General features: G+C 41.3%; 1 protein-coding gene across 4 annotated transcripts in view; it reads right to left on the bottom strand.

Moving 5' to 3' along the window:
- Positions 1–18383, bottom strand: part of dop1b (DOP1 leucine zipper like protein B) — a 65615-nt gene that overhangs the window by 11124 nt on the left and 36108 nt on the right. For all 4 annotated transcript variants that reach the window (XM_066707008.1, XM_066707009.1, XM_066707010.1 and 1 more), the window contains exons 17-30: positions 16093–16245; positions 15451–15551; positions 13192–13382; positions 11146–12766; positions 10905–11016; positions 9577–9771; positions 8441–8566; positions 7669–7803; positions 7150–7205; positions 4449–4553; positions 3402–3468; positions 1320–1464; positions 924–1006; positions 271–380 (exon numbers count right to left, since the gene is read on the bottom strand). In XM_066707008.1, coding sequence (XP_066563105.1) covers positions 271–380; positions 924–1006; positions 1320–1464; positions 3402–3468; positions 4449–4553; positions 7150–7205; positions 7669–7803; positions 8441–8566; positions 9577–9771; positions 10905–11016; positions 11146–12766; positions 13192–13382; positions 15451–15551; positions 16093–16245 — 3200 coding nt within the window. The remainder of the gene's footprint in view (positions 1–270; positions 381–923; positions 1007–1319; positions 1465–3401; positions 3469–4448; positions 4554–7149; positions 7206–7668; positions 7804–8440; positions 8567–9576; positions 9772–10904; positions 11017–11145; positions 12767–13191; positions 13383–15450; positions 15552–16092; positions 16246–18383) is intronic.

Below are 18383 nucleotides of genomic sequence, written 5' to 3'. Positions count from 1 at the left end.
ATAAAGGAATAAAAATCCAGAATACTGGAACCAGATTAAGTCAATATCAACTATGCACAGTTGGAATTGTAGTGCTCCTTGCCGACTCCTTTCCCATTAGACTGACTTTTTCCAATCTTCCTAATATGTGATTCTATGGTTCGTTTTCTTTCTTGTGAAGATTATCAAGCAAACAAACAGACCACATGGAAGAGGACAGGCAACAAGAGGGGAACAAAACTTCCTGTGTGCAGAGAAATGTTAAGATCTGGATGTCTAGGTGAGTGTTACCTGTGGTTTTTCAGGTAAGGAAACACGTAATACATGAGTCTGGAGATGAGTGGCACAGCCTTTTCCTTCTCATCGCTGCGGTACACCATGTCCAAAAGAGGGGCCAGCACCTGGAACAGAGGGGGACCTAGTCAGGTTGTGGGTAGTTAAACAGTTGTGGATAGTGGGGTGTCCATTGGTCTCTTTTCATAAGCAAGGTGTGGGGTTCTGAATAACATAGCATTTATTTCCTCCTTGTTGCAAATAACTAACAACGATAGCGAGGCTGTCCAAAAGGAAAAACTGTAGGCACTTCTGTACATTAAGGATGGTGGGTGTCAGGAACAAGGTATACCCTCATGTTGTTGAAGCTGGGATCCTTCAGGGAATGCCTGGATGAGATTGCTGGATCAATACCTAGCTAACCACCAAATGAGCAAGAATGGACCATGGGTAATATACCATATGTTCTTGTGCACTAAAAATCTAAATATTTTTCAATGCAAAGCAAAGCAACAAACGACCAAAAAATAAATGATTTGAACATAATGAAAATGAAAAATGTTGTTTCAGCCTCTCAGTTTCCATCTGAACCTCTTTCTTTTTCCTCTGTAACAGAATATTCTAACATTAGAATGTCAGTTGCAGTAGGGCAGCGAGGTCTCTGGTTTTACCTCAGCCAGGAGAGTGAGAGCTTGCACACTGTACACTGAAGGCACTGAGGACGACACCATGGCAGAGGCCTGTGCAGCACAATCTGAGGGAGAGGGAAAAAATAAAAACATAATTTAATTGCATTTAGGGGTGTCTTACAGTTACTGAAGTGGTTTTCCACCGCCGCCCTAATCTGTAAGTGTTAGAAGCAGACAAAAAGGCCGACCAGTGACAGAAAATCATTGCAGCATAAGCACATTCATTTTCAAGGTCACTTTTTGTCTGTTGCACTGATGATGTGCCATTAAGCAGCTCTTATTAAAAGCAATTGAACTATAAATCATAAGTCCATAGAGATACAGTGCCAAGGCATCCTGAGTAAATGCAAGTGGGGAAAGTACTTGTCTCTCCAGTACCGTATAAATCCATGTCTGGGTCCTCTTCCTCCAGAGACACCTGTGGTTGAGCTTTCACTTCCAGGTTACGACTGAGCCAGCTGGTCTGCTCCAGCGATGACCCTGCCACGTTCCCTACTGCCTCCAGGATCTTCTGGGTGACCTCCTGTGGACAAAACCAACATTCAGACAACCCCAATAGTTGCATATAGTATAAGGTAAATGGAGTATATTTTGTCCTACACTCATTTGACAGAGAATTATGACCTGGCCATCAGGATGAGGCCATAGGAACTCCCATCCCAACTCCCCAAGGAGCTGGGTTTAAGGTGGAGGGGGGATGTAAAGCAATGAATGCTGGGAAAGTGATTGGCCTTCCCAAGCATAAGTATCCAAAAACAAATCAGGTGTTAAATTGGAGTTGTCCTCCTCCCAAATTTCAGTATAAAACTCCCTTTAAAATTAGATACTGTACTCATGTTTCTAAATCCATTTTAATGTTATTGCTGTTTGGAAGCATAGAGGAATGAAGACTGCAGCCTATCCCTTAGGCAGGTATTTTGTTCTACCCCACCAGTTCTGGAGATCCAATTGGGCTATAAATACCAAGAGAAGCACCTTTAAAATGACTTCTGGGGCCCATTGCAAAAAAATAAAAATGAACTGAACAACTTTGAAAGGTTTTTAAAAGGTCCTTTAGTTTAGTCACAAATATTACCTAAACACACTGAAGACTAGTTAAGGGAAAAGCTGCTTAATACACAGCTCAACTAAGTGAATATTTTAAGGGATACTTTCACAGACCAACAATTCCTACTAGTCATGGACTAGCCAATGAGTATTCCTACATTAGTGCTAGCCAAGGTCTTTGAAACCAGGTAAAATTGTTTAATGCAGCTACCAGTGTTCCCCAACATCTTTTTTCCACGTGCACAAATTTGGCCTTATCAGCGCACAACGGGCATTTCACTCATTAACGGTACCGTAAAAAATGATTGGGTGAACTTTGTTTGTGATATTGGCCTGTTGTTAACATTATTAATGTTATTAATAGGTTATATCGAGGACCCAAATTGATCATACAATCAGATACAACACTACTGAATAAATGAGAAAATAGCACTACCTTTTTATTTTGATAACTTCGTTTTGTCAAATGGTGTTGGTAATTGGGCTAAATCGATGTAGTGGCAATCCTGAAACAGTCCTGGAGTCTCTCGTTTCTCAGAAGACTTCTATGGTTGTTTTTAACTACGTTCATCATGGAAAATGTTGCCTCACATAGATATGTGCTTCTAAACATGCAGAGGTCGTTAAACACCTGTATATTTATTTTGGTAACTGCAACCAAAAGTCTATTATTCCACAGAGGTCATTCAGAATTTCTAGCAGCTTGATCTCTGACACTACACTGCATGTTTGTGCGTGAGAGTGCCTCACAACTCTTTTTGTATAGTTTTTTCGGTGCATTATTGGAATTAAAAATAAATGTTTGTGAATTAAAATCTTAGTTTATTAAGAAGCATTGCGAGCATCTTGAAGGGTCCACATTTCTCATACACAGTCAATCAATGTTTGCAACATATTTCACAGTGCTCTAATATGGCATAATTGCTATTTATCACACCAGCAAACAAATTTTCGTTTCAACATCAAACATTTCATTACTTGAAGAAAAGCACTATGATAGCTGCAGGTAGTTGGTCAGATTCTACTTTACGGACCAATTATCAGTGGCTAGGAGTACCATTTCTATACCCATAGAAATAAATTAGACTCATCATCACAAGGTATGCGTACTTCTTTGTAAGCCCAATATGAAATCGGAAATCTGTCAGGACATACTCATAACACTTGCAATTCTTTAGTAACATACTGAAAAGCTGGTGTTGGTGCTTCTGCATTTGCAGGCTTAACTCATTCAGGGGGTTGCGATATACAGACGAGAGAACATTTATTTTTGTTTTAAAATAGCAGCAGCAAGTTGGGCAATTGATAGAATCCTGATATAAACATTACAGCACCGTTTTTTGAATTGCACAACATCGGAAAGCATGAGTCAGACTTCAACATTGTGCTTCAGAAAAGGGAAAAATAAGTTACCTGTAGGTCTCTCTGGTCCTTTTTATTGTCGAGATTAGGGAGTCTGTTTACAACGTCATTCAGAATCCTGTGGTGACAAAAACGTTTTTTTTCCTTCACAAAAAGACAATCACAAAACTAGTCAAAAGAAACCTCAAAAAGGTAAACACCAGGGAAGAAATATTTTAAAGATTATCATGATGATGAACGATATATACCAATTATGGGAATGAAGGATAAAGGTTTTGGTAAAGTTTGAATTTGCACTAGGAATGTTTCCATATTTTAATTAACAAACCATGATTTTATTAAGAGTTTTAAGATACCAAGACTGGTTATGCTGCAAAACATTTAACATAAGATTAACTTGTTATTTGCACTTTTTTAGAAAGTATTCTGAAAGCTGGCACAATTCTAAGTTGTGATTTATGACATAATTTAATAAGCTGTGTGAAGACTTATTGTACAAGAAATGGGATTTCATGCACACTGGGTGAGAGGTTCATTAAGCAAAACTAAATTTAAGTGTCCTGAAGTGTTGTTGATAACTGAAAATTTTTAAAATACTGATTATTCTCTGCATGGGATGACATTTATACACAATATAAGAGGTATTGGAGTTTTTGGAAATGCTGCTCTGTGATTGACTGGCTTCTGATTTATAATCTTACATATTAGTTGTTATTCAAATTATATTCCAAATCTTCCAGCAGAAAATGTGTTGATGTTAAAAAAAGGAAAGATGCCAGGGACGTATTTCACTGTTGGACAGGCTTCAGTGACAGTTGCTTCATCATTGACCTTCAGAGCACACTACACCAGTAATGTGCCTATCCCTCAAACATTCAAACTCAGCCAAGAATTCAAAGACAGGAAAGGTACAGAATGTAATGTTTGTAACTCTGAATGCACTGCCTACTGCTTTTATTTTAGGTACAGTTGTAATGTTTTTCAGCCATCCTCCCCAAACCCACATCTGACTCTGTGTTAATCTCCCACGTCTGATAATTACACACGGCACCACCCAACCTCCTCGTGGAGTATCTCACAGCTGGCGTCTCCACTCACCCGAGGAGCAGGAAGTAGCCCGGTGGAGCCAGGTTGAGCTGCACGGACTCCTTCAGCAGGCTGATGAGGGGTATCACAGTGTTCTGCAGAGTTTGTGCAGAAACACTACAAAGAGAGAAGCATTACTGACACTCTGGACCTGACTGAAATTGCAGATATGTTGGTATCTGACTGCACACCATGCAAACACCAGACTAGACACCCCAATGCTAACCAGCTGCAATGTGAAACAAACAACAGAGGCAGCCAGACTAATTTAATGATTAATTTCTTTGTTTAATAAAAATTGTTAGCGGAAAACTTCTGGGGATTGCATTCAGATAAAGAATGGTCAACTACCCAAGAAATTTCATTCAGGAATAATGTCTGTTACTACCAAAATTACATGTAAGCGTTATATCAATATTGTGAACATAAAACGGGTATGAAAATGTGAATTAAAAAATGTAGTACCGTTACTTTTTACTTGATATTTCAGTGCTACTGCAAAATACAATCGTCAGATGTATACATTAGCTAACATATAAACAGGTGAGCTATAGATATCTGTAGATTTGTATATAACAGGGATCCCAGTCTCAGTTCCTAGAAGCTGACAGTGTCTTCTGCTTTTTCATTCACAATTAATTAAGCAAAAACAAAAAAATAAATAAGTGTGTGTGTGTGTAATATATATATATACACACACACACACTGATTTTCAATCAAGGTACAATACTGGTAGAGAAGTATTATCTTAAATCAGAACAATAATGTAACTGGCAGCTGGGTTGGAATAAAAGCCAGAAGACCCTGTGGTCTCCCAGGAACTGAATTTGAGATCTCCGATACAATTTTTGGTAAGAGGGCTGTTTTCACTGTTCTTAAAACATGAAACATATTAAATCACAGTAAAACTGCATACGTTTCCTTAAATAATTCCAGAATTTAGACCAGGGATGCCTAACCTTTATTGGCTGGAGTGTCTGGTTTGTATACTTTGCCAAGTGCTAAAGGGTGCCAATAATAAATTAGGGATATAAAAGTTTATACGGGCTAAACGGCATTTTTTTTTTTTTTTTTTTTACCAATATTTATAAATTAATTTTTTTGTTGTCATTAAGTTATTAAGCAAACATGCTAACAAAACAAACCGCAATACAGAAAAATATCAAAAGTATGGACAGAGAGGACAATCCCACCCACCCGCCACCTACATCCACTGCCAACCTCACCCCACCTTGAACCCACCCCCTTATCCCTCTGTAGTCTGGAGAGCAAGTGCAGCTCCAGTCTGCTAATGGGAGTCTGCTGCAGAATATGAAATATGCAGGTTCCATTTTTCACAGATTATTGTCAATTTACAAATATAAAAAGCAATAGTAATAGCACTTCACTAGCTCGATCATTTTTGGAATGTGTCCCTTTTTAATTTTGCAGAATGAGAATCTTTAATCCTCATTCAAATTAAATCAATCTTAATTGTACATAGTGCAACACCATGCCACAGCATGTCACAACATTAAAGAATAAAGAATAAGTGCATCATACAATGAATACATCATGTAAATGTTGCAGTATTAATACAGTGCAGTAAAATGCATGAATCACATTTCATCACGCATTAAGTTTCAGGATTATAATGCTAAAGTACATTTAAAACCTTCATTAAAATCACAATCTACCCCCAAAACAAAGTCCCACAGATTCTCCCATTGCCCTGCCGTTAGAAGATTGTTAATTTAGCTGCATTAGTAACCCTTCTATATTGTTTTGTGTTTTGTTTGCATTTGCACTCAATCATTACCAATGTACCTTCATTTTTTTTCAGTATATATTTACTTAATATCTACTGCTTTCACATTTTGTAAAATAACTAAAACGGGTAGATTAATATACATTGTTTTAAGAAAAAAATAAGGCAGTGGTATCAATCTACCATGAGTATGAGTCTGCACAAATGTATTCTACAATTTAATTTATTTTTGAGAATTTACAGCTTTCTTTTTCCAACTTTATGAAGTTTTGAAATTTTCAAAGTGTTAAATATGAATGATTGTGGCCATTTGATACAGGATGATTTCCACCCGCGTGTTCAGCAGACAGGTCCATTGCTGACAACAATGAATCACAACAGGACAGACTTTTCTTAGAGTTTTTGTCATCCGTTTAGACATCGAGGGGCGGGATGGCAAAAAACAAAAAAAAAATACATTGTCGCTCGCTTTGAATGCCCACCTATATGGCTCTGCGTGCCACAGGTTTGCCATCCCTGATTTAGACAGACTGCATCCTACACCTGCTTCCTGTTTGGGATATGGGTATAATTCACATAAAACTGCAGACTATAAAATCATTTGGTTTCTTGGGATTAATATTCATACAAATACCAGAAGCTTCCAGAGCACCAGCTAAAGAACAATTTATAGCTTTAGTGAAACATTGGAAGCCTTCAATTGCTTTATATGCAGATAATCAATTGCAGTTTTCTGCTTGAATGTGTGTGGGCAGCAAACACAAACTCTGTTAGATGCACAAAAACCCTTACACTGACATAACCATCCAACTTCATTGACACAATTAAAACATTTTGAGAAACAAAATGATTTGCCATTTGATTTTAGTGGAGTTTGAGCCAAGGTATATGTAAAGAAAACTCAATCAAAGACACCTGAATAATCAAATTATGCAACCGATGATACAAACTATGAACAGCACTTACCCCTGAACAAAAGCAAAGCTGAACTGCAGCATCGGGATATCCACCAGTGTGGACTTCTGGAATAGAAAGAACACATTTTAAAGAAACCTATTGTATCTGCCTGTAAATTGTTTTTTTTTAGCCCCATTTAGTGATTTCTGTCAGACTTGGAACACAGCCTAGTTATCGATCAATCAGGCAAAGTCACTTGGTCAGTTAAAGGAATGCTGAAGGTGAAGCTCAGGTCCAAATCTCGGAATGACTGAATATACCAAATCACCTGCAAATAAGATCATAACTGGTGTTTACAATAAATTGATGACTTAAGGGTGTACCTGCTGATTGGTTCTGCTGCTCCCCAAAACCAGCAATGGAGACCCCTGTATGAGAGTCTCTTAAAATGGCAGTAATGTAAACTTGCAGGTAGCAGTGCAGATATTCAAAGCACATATTGAACTGTCTCAAGTTGAACATCTCTACTGTAGTGCAGATTTAAACACAGGGCAGAATTAACCCACGGCAAAGGGTGGGTCGGCGTACCTGGTCTCCTTTAATCTGGTGAGGCTTTTTCACCACTTCCTTGACCAGCTGCAGAATGGTGTCGGTCTTCAAGGTGCTCAGTTCCTTCACTAGCTCCACGATGGTGAGCCGGGACTCACTGGCCACAGGCAGGATCTACACAGGCCGCCAGCATGGGTTCAGCAGGAGAAGATTTATAGCGTTGGGTTACAAGGGTCTGTACTGGGATATTTTTAGGTCTATTTTTTAGGGACAATTTATAGAGAGGAACTGATACTCCAGCATTAGTCAGGATCATTAGTAGCAGAACAGTCCGTAGGTGGGATATGTTACTGCTAGTTACACCTAGTGGTGGAGGAAGCAAGTGCCTCTCCTGTCTGAAAAAATGATTCAGAATCCTTCACAATAAAAAGCAAATGATATGAACAGCATTATTACTAAGCTACTATTATGATTATATTATTATTATTATTATTAATATTATTATCATCATTATTGTCATTAGATTTCTAATATACAGATAACGTCTGCCATCGGGCAATAACAATATTTAGAAAATATAATGCATGATGTCTTACTGCAGTGGGGAAAGTGCTGAAGAAAAAGAGAATCAATAATTTCCAAATAGTCAAAGCCTGTAAATTATTATTTTCGGTGGGAGTGTCCACAATAGAGCAACTGTACTTATTCCAGTTTCGAGACATGAGTCAAGGCCAACATTAAGACCCAGGTCTCTTGGCAATGGAGCCACAGCTCTAAACAGGACGACGGTCAGTGCAGCTGTCTGGATCACCTTGGTTTTGCTGTGGCTCTTTCGGCTCTTCCTGCTGTTCCACACAGCCGCCACAGACGCCATCACTTGCACGCCGTACTGCGCTGTGACTGGGTTCAAGAAGTCCAACATCTTCTGTTTTAGGATCTACACAGAATGAAAACATGAATGATAAAGCAAGGCTGTGAGGTATAAAGAAAGGGAGGACAAGAGACCAGCTGGCTTTCTTTATCATCTGTGTGTCTTCAGAAATGTTTAGGCCTATGTAGTAGGACGACGGGGCAGGTCATGACCATTGTTACACACCACGAAAGGCAGCTCTACACCCGTGTCAGGACCCTGGACAGTGTAACGCAATTTTCCAGAGAGCCGGAGAGCAGATACACCTGGGGCTCCAGCACTCATTTAAGACCACAGCACAGGTGCAGCCCATTACACCTGGGCTATAATTACCCACAACCTGTTGTTGCTTGTGTCTCAGTAGTTGGTGAACGAATGGATGAAGAGGGTGTGCTGGAGAGCAAAAAGGAAGACAGGATCAACCAGAAGAAAAAAAGAGAGGATTTCCCAAATACAGACCTTGGACCAGACGACGACCCCGAGTAGTGAACAACCTTTTGTTTTTGGATGACAACCCCCTCTGGCTTTGACTACTGCATGTGACACGGATACGGATTTGGATGCAAATTGTTTTGGTGACTTTAAATAAAGCGACGAACTTGGTTCAGACTTCAACCCCACTTCCCCGTTTGTGTGTTTTGACGGGTCTCTCCCCCAAGCTACCCCCAAAGTCCAGACGTCCCTACACCTCAACCCGCTACACCTAGCTTTTAAAAATTTAATTTGTCTTCAGTTTGCTTGTTCTTAACTTTTATATTAGTATGCTATGGTAATTTGATGTATATTATTTCTATTTTATGTGTAAATATTTAGTTAGGGAATAAAGAAGGCTGTTATTGCTATTATTAAATTATTATTTCTGTAGTAGTGGTAGTAGTCAGTTTGCTGCCCTAGTTTTGGTTTAAGATCTCTGGTTGGCTTAGGCCATTACAGAAACATGCTCTGTGGACTGGAAGTGGAGAGAAAGTACACCGATAATGTGCAAAATGAGCACTGGAAGTGGCAAATAAATGAGAAGCTCCCATGATTCCTCTCACTTTGGTGCTTTTGAAGTAGACGGAGGTGGAAGTGTTCTTGCAGACTCCTGGGCCCAAGTTTGAAGTCATCTTCTGCAATTCCTCCTTCCTGATGACTCCCCAGAGCAGCGCCATGGTGCTCATGATGCGAGGCAACTCCTCCACAATGGCGTTGCGGGCATTTCGGAAGTCCGCCGGGTCCGTGATCACAGAGGACTGAGAGGGGAGAAGAATTCGGGAATAAGTTAACTTCCTTATCACACTTAACCAAAAGAGAGGCTTGGAATTCCTTGGACATCCAAATACCTATAGCCTACATTGCTTCTTTTTGCTTGCTTTAATTGGCTTTGTCTCTCGTTGGTAGACGATTAGTGTGTGTGGCTGCATGCAAGCGTGTGTTTGAAGGATGTTCTATTCAATTTAATCCCATGATTTGCATGGTTTGCTTCCCTCACTTAGTACAGCTTTAAGGTATTCCAATATTATTTCTAAAGGTTTTGCAAGTACCTGGTTGGAAAAGCTTAAAAAAAAGTCTAAATGATGCAAAGTATCTATGGATATTGTGTGCCATTGTCTTTTACTCGATCATATTCTGGAGCTCAATATTTTGTTTTTCATATTTAAATCAGTGGACTGTAATTACATGAGTACTAGGATGGCTACACACAATGTAAAAATAAACAAAACTTTGCCGAAATGGTTTGTGTGTAAAACGTTGCACTTCCATTAACTGTGTTGATATAGCATTTAGAATTTCAGTTTGCTCCAAATTAAATTTGTAGTGGGATTTTTTTGTTTTATTTTCTTCTTTAAATTGTTAATGTTTTCATGGTGTGATTTGGCTTAATTTGTATTTACTACTTTCTTTAGATTAGTGATACTTTATTAGTTTATTAGATAGCCTGCCTGGAGTATGTGGACCAGCAGTAAATGCTGATTAGCTTTTGACCAGTACCAGATAAGCAGTTTTCAACAAATCACACACGACTACAACAGTAATAAACAATCTAAGGCATACGTTAATTATGCATATGATTATATTTGTACAATTGGATCTCAACAAGGTGTAGTCACGTTTGATAGGTTAATACTGCAACCTGTTGTCCATCTCTGGAGATACAAAGAGGGTCAAAGTCACAATCTTTTAATTTAATGTGAGAGGCGGACTCTGGATTAACTTGCATTTGTTTTCTGTAATAAACCAGTGTCTGCTGAGAATTTCTGAAACCTCTACATATTCATAGCAGGGTTTTTACAGGTTTCTTTTTTCTGCAGGGGCTTGGCTTCCAAGTTCTCTGTGACAGTGATATGGCCTAGTGAGCAAGTCAATAGTATAAAGGCCAAATTACCTTCCTTTGAGCACTGGAGTTCTCCAAGAGGCAGAAGTGGGTGATCGCAGTCAGACCTTCAAGAAGAGTGAGGGGGTAATCCGGGGCGATGTTTTCTCTTTTTGAGGATAGGCTGTGCAGAGAGAAATACATTTACATTTAATAAAAACAGTCCAGAGGTGCAGTGGTCTCCATAAAAAAAAAGTTGAACTTCAGCTGTATTATAGTCTATAATGCCTATTTGATTAATTAAATCACTCACTTCAGGGCCGTCTTTACTGCTTCGTGCTCGTATTGCTTGACCAGTTCATCCAGGTTCTTGCAGATCTGAGCAATGAAGGGGGCCACGGTCATTCCCAGAGATCTGCCCAGGTATGGCAGCGAGCTGGTGAGCAGGCCCACCCAAGGAGGGTGCATTCCGTAGCCGTATTGCGGCTGCAGAGCCTGGACCACAGCCGATACGAACATGCCCTGCAACGTGATGGGCTGGGTCTGGACATACTGCATGGCCTTTATGGACTGCTGGAAGTGTACGGCTGTCTGCCATTCCTTGGCAAGTGGGGAGGAGGCCTCTTGTTCCTCTGCTGCGTTTCCTTGGAGGTGGCTTTCTAGCACAATCAGCACCTGCAGCAGCTTGAGAAGCTCAATCTGCAGGGGGTGCTCACTCCAGATCTGGTCCTGACCAAAGTTGATCAGGCTCTCCTCGGACAGGCCATATTCCATGGAGTCCTCGCCCTTGTCCACCAATGCAGACTTTTGGTTGACGTACATTGAGGCAGAGAGGGAGAGCAAGACGTACTGCTGCACTCTGCAACTGGACAGGAGCTTCTTTATGAAATCCAGCCTCCTGCCATCTTGGGCTTTGGCCACCATCACCAGCTGGCTCATCAGTCGTATCAGAACTTCCACGCTCTTGACCTGCACCTCTCGGTTTCCCAGGAGGTCCCGGTGACCTATGGAAAGGTAGCAGGGGTAGTAGGACCTCAAGAAGTTCAGGCAAAGATAAGTGAGCAGTTCAATGAGCAGCGAATGCGGGCAGGAAATGGGTGACTGTGCTTGCAGACGCCCGTAGAAGCTGTGACCAACCAAGGCCTCCTGGTGGCGTGCTAGAAGGTTGTAGATGAGATTCAGGTGGGCAGTGGAGCTGGTATCCATGCTGGTGGTGGACACGGCTTCCACAAAATCCCTGCTGTTGGTCTTGAGCACCGTTTCCAGGACAGAGAAAGCGTAGAGGACGCGGGTGGAGTCATAGGGTTGCAGGTACAGGAGCACATGCTTGAAGAGGGAGTCTATCATTTCCCTCTTCTCCCTCTGGTGCTTCAGGAGCCGGGACCGGGCAATAGCCTGCAGCTCCATGTCCTCCTCGTCACTGGAGAGCGATTCGGAGACCTGCGTCCTCTCGGAGTCCGTGCGGTACATGGACGGCACGGGCCCATTTGGGCGGAAAACCTCCCTGGGGTTCCCACCACCCTCTTGCTGACTACCATTGTCCTCCTCCACACTGCTGTTGTAGTCCGGCCTCTGCAGGTAGGGGGCAGAGGCCGAGCTGGTGTTCTCGGTGGACACCTGCCCCCCGCTGGTGTCAGCCGACTCTGTGTGCTCGCTGTCCTCGTTCTCTTCCTCCGCAACATAGGGACGATTCCTCTCTTGTTCCAGGTGGGCAGAGGCCTCATCACTGTTGCTCCTCCTCCCCTCCTCCTCCTCCTGCCGAAGTCCCACAGTCTCTGGGACCCTCTCCACCTCTGCCCACAAGGCCTCACGGTCCACCGTGGTCACCCGGCTCAGGAGGCTATCTTCTGACAGGCAGCTCTCTGCCAACTCGCTGGAGCACACCGAGTCCCTGGACAAAGCTCTGTCCCTGTGGCGTAACACCTTCAGGTTTCCTAATGTAGGATTGGAGGGAAAAAAAAAAAACACACACAAACAATGTTGGCTTGTTTGAAATTGAGACCAATTGAGGAAGCACCAGACATCATTCCTGTTGAAGCCTCTTAAAGTGAGTGCAGCTCCAACAGAAAAAATTACTTAATGATTGCTTTGTCTTTGTTATATTCGACCATAATATAACCAGAAAATATTGGTATGCTATGGTTAAGTGCAGCATAAAAAGGTTTACTTTAGAATTATCAACATCAAGTGATCAAATACCAGCATTTCTGTATTCTGTAAAACGAGCCATGTAGCCAGTTTAGGTACAAAATACAAATCTCAATGAACTTTAGCAAGCTTACAAAAGTGCCTCCTGCTGCCACTGCACTTTGTACGCTCAACCTCTGACCTTAGCAGTACTCTTCTCCCCAGCACTTACCCACTGTCAGGTTCTGCTTGATGCACGCAATGGAAGAGCGTTGGGTCCGGGGGTGGAGGAGTAGCAGTAGGACTGGCTCCAGGATGCGCACCACATCATTCAGAGAGAAGGCACGGACCAGCCAGTTCTGAGCCGCAGCGCTGATGGAGCCGTCCTGGCTGTTTAGACTGTCCAGCACCACAAACAGAGACCTGGAAACAAAGGCAGCATTACTCTCCCATGACAAGCCGACAGTCCACAGAAAGATAATTTACAGCCCATAAGCAAATAAGAGTGTTTGTGACCCATATCAGAGTTGACCTGTAGGTGAAATGAAGCCCTAGTCTTCAGTATATAAATACACTATAGTAGTATACTAGAGGAAAGGCACCGAGTGCTGTGTTGATGAGTAAACGGAAGGGGGAGAGTTCACCTACCTGACAGCACACAGAGCCTATCGGCAGCTTTGCCATTGATGGCATATCGTACAATTCAATATGTCCACAATTCAGAGTGCGCCTGTCAATATTGTTTTTGCAATTTGAGAATGCATACTATAGGAAAGTGAAGAATGCTGTGTATAGAGCAAGTATACCAGGTTTTAGACACTGGCAACTTCTCTACAACAGGTAACACTTATTACAGAAATAAAACTCTTGTAAGGAATGGAATGGAAAAGTATAAAAGTTTATTAAGTGAAGCAGAATGAGAGCAGGGTTATATGCATTTTTTTTAGATAGTGTGTAGATAAGCACATCACAATGGGCCATATCCTTCAATATTTAAAGATTTTTTTTCACCCCCAAAAAAGAAAACCAAAAGTGTCCAACAAAAATCACTCCTAGTTAGGGAATAAAATTAACACCCGCCACCCGCCAAATGCGGGTAGATTTAGCCAGTGGCGGGTAAATCTGTCAATTTTACCAGCCACTTTGGCGGGAAGCCAACAAGCGTACGGGAACTCAACTTTTAGTTTCTCACAGAGTATTTGTCAGTATGTTTCAAAACACGAATTCATTTGTTGACGTTGTAGTGTTGGAATGATGGTTGATTTGGCAAACCGCAATATCATGTTTTTTGAAAATATATGGCATCTGGACAGTCTTCGGTCCAAGGAGGACATATTTCATGGCGAGCAATGAAGCAGAAGTAAGGTGGTTAAGGATGTGGAAAAATAATGACTTTTAATAACTTTTCATAGTCATGATTCTAATAATGTATTTTAACAGATATTTTTTAAACAATGTTGTTGTGTTAGATAAGCATTCATCAATTGCATCAGTTACAATATACTTGATTTGCAATAGAGACGTGCATTTTTTGTTGTGTAGCGGAGATTCTGCTGAAGAGAAACGTGCGGTTTGTTTACATTGTGTCATTGCTGGCATGCATCGTATTGACCAATGGAAAAGATGTTACTGTCTGACATCATTCCTAGAGATTATATATTTTTTACCCAACCGTGACTATGAATATCTAGCCAATCCATTGAAATCCTTTAATGATGTGCAGAGACCCACAGAACGGAGTAGCACTGAAGAGGAAGAGGAGTATGAAGAGCAATAATGTGTCACCATATAACACACCTTCTCATGTGTTAGTTTAGTGTGTTTATACAGATCCCCTGATATGACATGTCTATACAGGTGTGCAATTAGCTTCTGTAATAGTGATTGATTAATTACCTGAATAAATGCCACGTTTTAACGTGTTCACCACACACTTATGCACCCTCATGCATTTTTGGCGATGTTTGCCTTTGGCTGGTAAAAATACCAAGTGACTGGTAAGTTTTTTCCTTCTACCAGACACAGTGGCTAGTGGCCAAAAAAGGTAATTTTCTACCCTGCTCCCAGTGCTAAAACATCTCAATGGACACTTCAGTGTTTCCGATTCATAGTAGTGTGGATTTTGAAGATTTCATATTTTTGTGAATTAATTTTGGAACATCTAATACTGAATTCTAAGATCAATTGGGAGAGTAACAGAATGGTAGACAGAAAAAGAAAAACTGTTGAGGGAGGCAGAAGTTCTGCTTGTGGATGTTGGGCAACTTGGGACCTTGAAATGGTTAATGAAGAGCAGGGGGGGAAATAGACAAGAGAAGGGGAGGAAAAAAAAAACTGGTTTAAGCGTATAAAAGGACATTTCATGAGAAAGAGAGAGAACATGGGGCTACCAAAGAAACAGTGCTAAAACTGTTTACAGGAAACAGAAACGCATCAGCTGAGAAATCATCTTGTATTTTGTTGCAAAGATCCATGGGAAAGTCATAATTACCTATCAAAGGACCGGTTCAGCGACATGGTCCTACTGCTCTGAATTTCCCTAGTCAGGTGCCACAGTACCGAGAATCTAAATAGGGCTTCCAGTCTGCTTCCCTGTGAAGGAATGACAGCTTTGACATGTGATTTCAGGGGACGCCCCCACTTATGTAACATGCACTCCACAGCTGGTGTTCATATTAGACACTTAGACTTATGAGGGCAGTTAGACAAGTTCACCGAACTGGAAAACAACAGACCAACCATGCTGAGCCCAATAGCTAGTCCAATAGCAAAGTCACAGCAGTAAATTAAGCCTGCCGCAAATCAAAACGTTGACCTTGCCATAAATCGTAAATTAGAAACCTGTACACAGTGACATTTGTATTTATAAGGAGTAGAAAGTGTCTCTCAAAAATAAACTAAATGTTGATTTGGTACAAGTAATTGTATTTTAATAGTTTAACCCAATGCCAGCAGACAATTGCAAAAACGGACTCTAAAGCCACATAAAGCAAATCTCAAACATGAATAGAGTATTTCAATACAAACAGTGTGATTGTCAAAGGAGCAAAATAACCTGTTTGTATCATAAGATGTTGTAAAACCTCAATGTCTAGCGGTCACATCAGAAGCAGGGGGCAGAGGAACACTTTACCTTGTCCCTGTGCAACAGAGCCAGACAGATAATGTCCTCACAGATGCTGGCGGAAGGAGCCAGGCAGTGCAGTTTATAGAAGAGCTCCACACTAGTGATGTGATGCTCCCGGTTCCTCATGTTCAGCTGATTCCACAGTACCTGGGCCACACGCTAGGGAGAGCAAGAAAGGAAGGGAAGGGAATGAGGTTTTCAAATAATAAACAATTCTAAGGCTTTAGTCTGATATACTTTCTCTCAATGTAGTTTGAAACTACCAGTGACAAAAGAATAAAGGATTCCCTAATCCCTGCCTTGAATTGCTTTAGAGCAGGGGTCAGCAACCTGTGGCTCTTAAGACCTAACATGCAGCTCCCAACAGCAATCTACTTTTTTGCCAGCATACATTTAGTCTTTTCATTTAGAACCATAATCAGACGTCTAAAATTGTTCAGGGATTGGATTAACACTAGAAGCGCCAACATTACACATTTTAACATTTCAAAATATGCTACACATACAAAAAAATTACATAACAGTGCATTGCGCGACTGAATCAACCAAGCAATAATATTACTAATACTACTTAAACATATATACAGTGAAGGAAAAAAGTATTTGATCCCCTGCTGATTTTGTACATTTGTCCACTGACAAAGAAATGATCAGTCTATAATTTTAATGGTAGGTGTATTTTAACAGTGAGAGACAGAATAACAACAACAAAATCCAGAAAAACGCATTTCAAAAAAGTTATAAATTGATTTGCATGTTAATGAGGGAAATAAGTATTTGATCCCCTATCAATCAGCAAGATTTCTGGCTCCCAGGTGTCTTTTATACAGGTAACGAGCTGAGATTAAAGGGAGTGCTCCTAATCTCAGCTCGTTACCTGTATAAAAGACACCTGTCCACAGAAGCAATCAATCAATCAGATTCCAAACTCTCCACCATGGCCAAGACCAAAGAGCTGTCCAAGGATGTCAGGGACAAGATTGTAGACCTACACAAGGTTGGAATGGGCTACAAGACCATCGCCAAGCAGCTTGGTGAGAAGGTGACAACAGTTGGTGCGATTATTTGCAAATGGAAGAAACACAAAATAACTGTCAGTCTCCCTCGGTCTGGGGCTCCATGCAAGATCTCACCTCGTGGAGTTTCAATGATCATGAGAACAGTGAGGAATCAGACCAGAACTACACGGGAGGATCTTGTTAATGATCTCAAGGCAGCTGGGACCACAGTCACCAAGAAAACAATTGGTAACACACTACGCCGTGAAGGACTGAAATCCTGCAGCGCCTGCAAGGTCCCCCTGCTCAAGAAAGCACATGTTCATTGGCAAACTTCAGACGGGCCTGTACATCTGAATGATTCAGAGAACTGGGTGAAAGTGTTGTGGTCAGATGAGACCAAAATCGAGCTCTTTGGCATCAACTCAACTCGCCGTGTTTGGAGGAGGAGGAATGACCCCAAGAACACCATCCCCACCGTCAAACATGGAGGTGGAAACATTATGCATTGGGGGTGTTTTTCTGCTAAGGGGACAGGACAACTGCACCGCATCAAAGGGACGATGGACGGGGCCATGTACCGTCAAATCTTGGGTGAGAACCTCCTTCCCTCAGCCAGGGCATTAAAAATGGGTCGTGGATGGGTATTCCAGCATGACAATGACCCAAATCACACAGCCAAGGCAACAAAGGAGTGGCTCAAGAAGAAGCACATTAAGGTCCTGGAGTGGCCTAGCCAGTCTCCAGACCTTAATCCCATAGAAAATCTGTGGAGGGAGCTGAAGGTTCGAGTTGCCAAACGTCAGCCTCGAAACCTTAATGACTTGGAGAGGATCTGCAAAGAGGAGTGGGACAAAATCCCTCCTGAGATGTGTGCAAACTACAAGAAACGTCTGACCTCTGTGATTGCCAACAAGGGTTTTGCCACCAAGTACTAAGTCGAGGGGTCAAATACTTATTTCCCTCATTAACATGCAAATCAATTTATAACTTCTGAAATGCGTTTTTCTGGATTTTGTTGTTATTCTGTCTCTCACTGTTTAAATACACCTACCATTAAAATTATAGATTGATAATTTCTTTGTCATTGGGCAAACATACAAAATCAGCAGGGGATCAAATACTTTTTCCCCCACTGTACACCACTGTAGGCTGACGTTTGGCAACTCGAACCTTCAGCTCCCTCCACAGATTTTCTATGGGATTAAGGTCTGGAGACTGGCTAGGCCACTCCAGGACCTTAATGTGCTTCTTCTTGAGCCACTCCTTTGTTGCCTTGGCTGTGTGTTTTGGGTCATT

This window comes from Amia ocellicauda, chromosome 6 (genome assembly GCF_036373705.1).
Source record: "Amia ocellicauda isolate fAmiCal2 chromosome 6, fAmiCal2.hap1, whole genome shotgun sequence".
Lineage (NCBI taxonomy): Eukaryota > Metazoa > Chordata > Actinopteri > Amiiformes > Amiidae > Amia > Amia ocellicauda.
The sequence above is the reverse complement of the archived record's forward strand: the minus strand, read 5'-3'. Positions and strand labels throughout refer to the sequence as shown.